This window comes from Caloenas nicobarica, chromosome 15 (assembly GCF_036013445.1).
Source record: "Caloenas nicobarica isolate bCalNic1 chromosome 15, bCalNic1.hap1, whole genome shotgun sequence".
NCBI lineage: Eukaryota > Metazoa > Chordata > Aves > Columbiformes > Columbidae > Caloenas > Caloenas nicobarica.
The window spans coordinates 15,703,129-15,711,548 of record NC_088259.1 but is presented as its reverse complement, the minus strand read 5'-3'; the positions used below and the strand labels follow the sequence as shown (position 1 = coordinate 15,711,548).

Sequence of the window (8,420 nt, the reverse complement as noted above, 5' to 3'; positions counted from 1 at the left end):
GAGAACAGGACAGATTCACTGTGTGTTCTACACTAGAGCTCAGGCTTTGCGCTCTTCAAAATGCAAGTGTTTCTCACTTACAAAACCAGGAAAGATTACTACGTATTTCCTACAATACTACGGCTATCTTTTACTGTACATTGATTATCCACTCATAATGCCTTTTTATTACACCGTGGTAGCAGTAACCAAAATGTTATAAACTTGCTAGCTGTACAACTGCAGATGGCAGCGGTTATCTCTTATCACGATAAGCCTGTGTCAGTACAGTATATTCTAACACATGAAGCAAAACATAACAAACACACTAACACACATGAAAATCTAACCTTTCCAGAAATTGCTGGCAGCTTTGCAAAGCTAAAGAGACAAGGCGAATATAAGTAAGTGTATACTTTTGCTGGAACATATGGTTTCTGTCAGATGCAATTATTTTTCTCTGCAGCTTGCGTGGTTAAATGTTAGAGCTGCTAAATGAGATAAGTTATGAGCCAATAGCAGGTTCTATATGAAAAGAAACAGCAACAATTTTAAAGAGAGAAAATATCTAAGATGTATTCATACACTGACTAAACATTAATAAGGATCAACCATAAAAAAATCTTTGGATTTACTCTGACTCCTATATATTAATATCTGTTTTACCTGGGTTTATTTTACCTTGGGACAGGTGCTACAACTGCTGAATTGCTCTTTTCACTGGTTCTCTGTGAGCATCCTTCTCCTTCAAATTCCTTTGCAGTCTGACAAGAAAAATGAAGAAAACTCCTGGATTCAGCTGACATCTACTGTTTGAAATACTGACCACAGTGCTCAGAGGCAGAACAGATGGCTTTTGGTCCCAGGTCGGATAAAGGCCGAGCAAGCTTGGGTTGCCTCAGTTTCCTACAACAATAAAATTTCTCGAAAGGGCTTTGAGACCTGGAGGGCAAGTCATTGTTAGTGAACCGCAAAATGTCGTTATTCTTTTATGGAATATATTACTCTTTCTTCCCCCGTTTCCCACCCCACCCAAATAAGCGCTAATATATAACCTCCCTTGCTTTGTGCGGTGTTCAGGAGTGACATCTCACTTCTCCCTTATTACTAAGATGGATCGATACATAGACAGATATTTTGCAGCAGGCTTGAAGAGTTTCCTCAGACAGATGCTCTGTTATATGAGAACAATACGATCTTTGGACGAAAGGAAGGGTGTCCTTCTCGATGTTTACAGAGAGAGGTGGCGAGTTGCTTAGTCAAGGCTGTCAGCTTGATGCCAATACATTGTTCCGTGCATTGAACTGGTGCCTTGAGATGAACAGTTAAGGAAGCAGGAGGTTGCAGGGGCACTGGAAGGATCTAAGAGGTCAGTTATGGAAGGATTTGGTAAAAGTTGTCTCACAAATCTCTTCTTCTATGTCTGGTTTCTGGCAGGGAGTCCAGAAAATTCCTTCCTGATAATTTCGTTAACTGTGAAATAAAAGAGGAAGAAACGTTAGAGCACTTTCAAAATCACGAGAAGTAAAAGCAATCCTTGGGCAGTTTGCTGTTAAGCTGAAAGTGTACCCTGTGTATTCATAACATAATTTTATTAAAACTTGAAACTTTTAGCCTCATTGTCCAGACTACATATTTTTGAAAGGCAAAGGGGAAGGAGCGGAGAGAGGGGGTTTACACTGTGCTCAGCACGCTTCAGGTACCGTAAAAACACAGCTGGCAAGTGGTACCCTGGGTCCAGTACATGCTACATCCCTCACGTACATGACACATGATACCCAGGTTAAAACCAAACAAAAATCTGTAAGTATCTGAGCATTTTAACATTTTCATTAGGCTGAAATAAGAATATTTTGGAAAGAGAAAGGCCGGATTTGGACGAAATGTAGTGGACAGTGCTGAAAACAGAGAGATTGCAATTCAAGGGAAAAAGTGTTGGCTTTTTTTTTTTTTTAAATCTCACTGTAGACTCTATTTGCTCTACATTTTTGTTACAGTTTGTAGATTGTGGCATAAGCAAACTTCCGTGTACCACTGGGATACTCTAGAAGGCTGGGACAGGCTTCTTCATAAAGCTCAAGAGAGGACACTGAAAAACTTGGTTCTGTTTAAAAAATCAGGACAATACTACATGTTATACACAACGGCCATTCGCTCCTGTCTACCTTTCACACTTATTTGCCTGAAGCACCCTTTGGTACCTCCTGGAACAACAATTCTCTCTCTGGGCTGCACTTCCATTAAGAGAGACCTAAAGTATGAGCATTTGGGTGCAAAACTCCAGAACTGCCTGTTTTGGGGCTCCATTTCACATGCAGCTCCTTGGCGCTGTATTCACCAAGGGGGGGTCCACGGTTCGGAAACTGTTCATCTACTTTGACAAATTTGCCTTAAAACCAAAAGACCAAATGTTCTAAGGTTTCAGACCCTCACCCAAGACTGATTAATCCTCAGGTATGCAGCTGTAAGATTCCCCTATATTTAGGCCAATTTCTAACAAATGTTTATGAAAAAAAATTGAATTAACATGTTATTTCACCACTTCCCAACAACTAAAAAAAAAAAAAAAAAAAAAAAGTGCCCGATCTCTTATTGTCTCACAAGGGGAACATGTATTAATTTTTAGTAGTTACGACTAGTAGCTTGAAAGCTCCCTCCACTCTACACGCAACGGAATTTATCTGTGAGAAGGTGAAATGGATGTTTTTTGCGAAGTTCCGTGTTGTTCCTGCACGGATGTCTGCTGTGGTGGGCTGCCCGCCGCGTGGCACAGGTGCCCGGGGGGAGCAGGGAGCCAGCCCCAGCAAATCCTGCGGAGGGGACCCCGGCGCCACACAAGGCTCCATCCCTCCGTGCTCAAAAATCCCACCGTTAACAGCCCAGAGTTTCGCTCTTTCTAATTCCAGCCAGGAAATGCCTGATTTCACCCAGGCTGGCGCCCCTCGGACAGAACATGGGCGAAAACCAGCACGGCTGACAGCAGAACTCCCGTCCTCTCCCCCTTGCCCAACCTCCTACCTGCCACCAACCTTCTCCCAGCCTTTTGGGTGAATTCTTGCAAATCAAGCACATCTGTGGGGCGTTTGGTGCGTTGCTGCTCTGCAGTGCAAGCAAGCAACCAGCGGGAGGTGAGGTTGGTCCACTTTGAGGCAAAAAAACCTCCCTGAGCTCAAAGAGCTTCCTGTTTGCTCTGCCCAGGAAATGAGGGCAGCAGGTCTTCGATGGAAATTTTTCACAGCCTCAGCTAAAAATAGCGGTGAGGTAAAAGAAGTGGGCACCCACTCTCGCAGGGCCATTTCCTTTCTAAAAACAAGTGGGCTGAGACTGCAGGCCGATTTATTTATCAACGCGCTTGTTTGAGCAGCCGGAGTACCACGTGTGAGTTTCCTTTCATTTAATAAAGCCGCCGCCTGTGGAAATATCAGAGCCAACAGTCGTCTTCATCTAGGAAGGGTTAATTATTAAGTGAAAAATGAGCAGATAATTGAGTTTCCTAAACCTACAGGCTTTCGAGGGGTCCATTGTTTGTCCTGTTTCCCAGTCCACGGTGCAGCCCCCGCAGGCCGGGAGCCCGGCCAGCGCGCGGGCCTCGGCTCTCCGGCTCCGCGCAGGTTGGACAGTGTGGTGAAGGGCTTACCCAGCCCGCAAACTTCACTTTCCCTCCTGTGTGCCGCATGGGAGCTCAGCAGTGGGTTTTGTGGGCTGAGGTTATAGGGGGGACTACAGTCTGAAAAGAGCTGCAAAGCTGCAGGGGAACGGTGTGAAACGTTAAGCCCAGAGACGGGCTGCAGGGCTCTGCTCAGGCGCAGCTCGGTCCTCTCTGTGCAGCCTCTTGCAGGTGGCAAATCGGAGTTTTGTTGTAAGTGTTTGAACAACGAGGGAGATCCCGTTGGCCTGAACATCCTGCGGTCAGCCTGAGTTTCACCTAAATCCATGTGGCAAGGGGAGTTAGGTGTCGTTTAGGCTGGGCAAATCTAGTCTGGGAGCTCTAAGGGGAGGATGTGCAAGTCAATGATTGTCCCAGCACAAAGAGTACTAATTTGCAACCAAAGCCCCTCGATCTAATGAAAATATATATGGATCCCAGGGCAATTATCTCTCTCCCAGCTTGGAGTGACTTCTAGACTGAGTCTAGTGAAATCACACACCTTTGGTGATCTGCTCCAGATTTGGGAGCACATGGATCCAGGTCCAGGTGTAATCTCAGTGACTGGGGTTTCAACAGTAGCTTAATTAAAATCAGCAAACTGAGACATATCTAAACTTCAGAGGAAGCTGAGATCATGTGCTGAGCTTGCTATTCTGAACTCCCACCTATCTTTTTTTGGTAGCACGGTTAAAATGCATCTCAAGTATCGGTTCTCATTATTTGCTCATTTCTAGGGGAAAGGAAAAAGAGATTATGTGATTAATAAATAAAACATTGTTACTTAAGGTGCGTAACATGTGGCAGCTCTGGAGCACACTGCTATTGATCCATTTAATGAGAGAGAACTGATTAAATGGGGCCATGAGGATAATGAAAGATTAAATAATAAAATAAGATACTGAAATTACAGCTGACATCAGCTGTCCAGACCAAGGAAATGCCCAGTTAGGCCTGAACCCCTTCAGCACATCCTCCGTTGGTTACTGCTGTTGTACGATATTACAGCACGCCCAGTGCCTGGAGATCCCCAAGGCAGCTGAAATCACGGGAGAATGTCTGCGTTCTTCTAATCACTTGGCTTTGATGGGTTGGAGTCAGTCTCTCAGGCTCCAGTCCTCAAAGACATTAAGACTCTAATTCACATCCGCTCAGATAGAAATCTGGAGCGTATTCACTTGCGGGATGATAGTGGGTTGTATTAAATACCAAGCTTCAACTAGTAGTCCAGAGACAGAAAACCGCCTCCAATTTTAGCTGGCAGCAAGTCAGGCTCCTCGTAATTGGTTCTATACACGCACACACACTCACATGCACGTGTGCACAGACATTCACACGCGCATCAGAATAACAACTTTACTCGTGTTATTCCATGTATATCTCCAGAATATGCGCCGGGCAGGGATCCTGCACCTTCCACATCTGCTCCGCCAATGCGGCCAAGAGGCGTTTCACATGCAAAGCGAACACTAGACACACAGGGAGGAACCGATGGCATCAGAGGGACTGGGGAGGAAAGTCGAACCCTGAATTTTCAGTGTGGCCTCCCAAGGGGACCAGGCAAAGCACGGCCCTGGCTGCTGCCCAGCATGCACAGCCCCATCGCTCCTTCCCTGCCCACCGGGCCCCAGCTGCTGCAGGACAGCTTTGTGGTACACAAGTGGGGAAGAAAAGGAATGGAAAAAAAAAAAAAAAAAAAATTAAATAAGCTTTTAAACCCTCTAAGCCAAGTAAAAAGGGGCATGACTTTTTCATTGAAAAAAATAAGTAAATAAAGGTTAAGAGAAACACACAGCTGGAGAAAAGGCAGAAAAATACCAATTACCTTTCTTTTTGATTGCTTGGATCAAAGATCACAGTCATTCTTTTTCATATAATGTTTTGTATCCAGCTAAGGTGTGTATCTATCAGCTCTGAAAAAGATTTGCAAAACCATTTTTGAGAAAAAAAGGGAACCTTTGACCTATGTTGCAAGGCCAAATGTTACAGTTTTCAGCTACTCTTTCATTTTGTGGTTTAATTTATTAAAAGAACATTTCAGCAGATACAGTACATAAGGCAGAACTTAACCACTGACCTTTCTGTTTGCTCAGATCCAGCACTAGATTTTACCTTTTTCCCCCTTTTCTCAACTTATTTTATCTAAAAATAATATGCAAAAAATTACACTCCTAAATTGATCACAAAACATATGCAAAATGCTGATAATTTGATCTGAGACTTCAGAGGCACAGGAGGTCCCTGCGTCTTGTAAGTCAGGTCAAGGACTAGTCGCTGCCTTTTGCAAAATTCAGTTATATTATCATCTTAGTGGCCCAAATAAAACATGACACATTTATGCCAGATCAAAAGTCAGTCCCTTTTAAATAAGAGATCTAACCACGGTGGCCGTGTAAATTAGACTTTGCCTTAATTGTAAAGAACAGGAAAGATATGTGCAAAGAAATTATGAAAGTTACAGTCTTTGCTTCAAACACAAATAAGGTGATTTTTTTTTCTTATAAAATGGCAATACTTTAAATGGTTTCTTTTTTTTCTGTCTTTTTGTATTTCTTTTGAATTCATCAAGAAAACATTTGGCACTTCTGCAAAACCATGGAAATATTTTTTAAAATTACAATATTAAGGAGGAAAAAGTGTTTCTTAAAAACTAAGTTAGTTTTGAGTGCAAGATTCAGGAGTGTCTTTGCTGCTGGATTTCAGGTGACTATATATAGAAAAGAAATATTTTACTTGGCTCCCTAAGACAGTGCAGCCACGTATCATACACTGGAACCTACCACTCAGTACACAGCCTATTTTATATTCTGCATCCTGGAAAATCAGCTTTTGCACACACAAGCAGAGCAACTAATTGACTGGTAAATACAAACTTAGGTGTATCGGGCACAAGGAGCCCAAACCCAACAAAATGTGTTGGGGAAAAATACCGGGGCTGAGGGGGTGGGGGAAGGTTTATAAATCAACAGCAATGAAAGGCGCGCTCTTTTTTTTTTAAATGGGGACATAGAACTACTAAGGGTTTCTTAGCTGTAAAGCTTTAATTACAAGTCAAAAAAGAGGTTTTACTCCTTATTGAAATAATGCCAATAGATGCACCCTACAACTTTTCTTCCATGTCCTGTTTGCAATCTACGTAGTCTGTGTAAATTAAAAACCTCTTCAAAGCCATCCAGACCAACAGCAATCAGGTCATCTCCATTAAATAAGCAAACTTTGGAAGAAGTTACTGATCTCAAATTAAGCGGCATTTTTGCTGTAATAGTTTCAATAGACTCAAATCCCATCGGCATCTTTCCATGAATTTAACATCATAATATAGATATCTGATGGAAAACAGAATCTAAGTAAAATGCATATTTTTGGCTAAAGCCTGTCCCAGCTAAAATCAATATCTAAACTCCTCGTGATTCACAGGATCTGAATTTCACTCACGACATTTAAATATCCTTCCCTTATATTTCAATCTAGTTCCAGAGTGAGGTGCAAAAATGAAACAATCAGTATTTACGATACTATCCTACTCAAAATCTTTAACAGGAAGCTGGGTGTGCCTGTTAGAAAAGAGCAGAAAATAAAGATAGCATTTCTGCTAAAAAAGCCCTCAGTGTCCTAAATGCGCTATACATCAAAACTATTAAGAAGGAAATACTCAAAATACAAATCTGTCTCTGACACTGCTGCAGAAATTCTAAGGATTTTCCAAGTACTTTTATTATTGTCAGTAGAGTTCCAGAAAAGACCAACAGCCTGTCACCACAAAACAACCGCATTAAAGCTCAGGGAAAAGGGTGATTTAGTGGTTAAAGCAGAAGACTGGACAGCGGGACTCCAGAGACTGGAGCTCTGCTATATCGTCATCTTGCCATATCGCCCTGGCCAAGTCCAAAGTATCCCTGAAGGAGCAGATTTACTACAAGTTTGCTTTGGTCTGAAAAACGCAGAAAAAAACTCTGAAGGTCACACTCAAGGAACTTAAATAATGCATTCCTAGCTAACAGAAAAAAGCCTGAGTTGATGATGACCTGCACAGAATGAGCCTATACCAAGTGTGAGGGCGTAGCAGAGAGCAATCATTTTCAAAAGTCCCTGTAAATGTAACTACTCCTACTTTATACAGTCCTAAAATTACATTCAGCCCATTGAAGGCAACCGCAAGGCTGATGCGGCCCCCAGTGAAAATGAGTTTGACACCCCTGCCCTTCGGGGATCTTTTAAAGTCCTTAGGCAGTTCAGATCGCAAACTACCAAAGCCATGAGGTGCTGAGTTCTCTTAGACACTCTAAAAATCCTAATAGGCAACAACTTCAGTTACCAACCTAAAACCTTTGAACCAAAAAATGTCAGTCAACGTTGGAGTAGTCAATGCCTCTAAAAATTAGGTCCTAAGTGTTTCTATCAGGAAATGGGGCCAACACAGGAGAGTTCTTCAAAGACAGTGACTTTGCTGTACAGCATCTAAAGTCAGGAGCCTGAGGAGCATCCCTCAGCCCTGGGGATGCCTTGTTTGGGAGACACGGGGGCACCACTTGGGAGAAGCTGCACAGATGTTCTCCCCACTGACTGTGCAGCAGGTCTGGGGCTGGTATCCCCAGACAGCTGGTAGCCGGAATAATTTCTTTTAGACAAGCAACCCTTTGCTTTTCTTTATTCACGCATTATCCTCAGACAGAGGTTGTTAACCTGCATTTCCCTCCAGCCAAGTTCTCCGCAGTGATGCAAAGCAAGATGACCAGTTGCAAAGGCAGGAAAACAGAGTTTGCAGCAGGGGAGATGATGTGAAACCTGTGCTGCT

General features: G+C 42.9%; 1 protein-coding gene across 3 annotated transcripts in view; it reads right to left on the bottom strand.

The window, feature by feature from the left end:
• Window positions 1–970: 970 nt before the first annotated feature.
• The window catches only part of NFATC2 (nuclear factor of activated T cells 2), a 91,324-nt gene continuing 83,874 nt past the window's right edge, over window positions 971–8,420 (bottom strand). For all 3 annotated transcript variants that reach the window (XM_065645490.1, XM_065645491.1, XM_065645489.1), the window contains exon 10: window positions 971–1,452. In XM_065645490.1, the coding sequence (XP_065501562.1) occupies window positions 1,397–1,452 (56 nt within the window). In that variant the 3' untranslated portion in view covers window positions 971–1,396. The remainder of the gene's footprint in view (window positions 1,453–8,420) is intronic.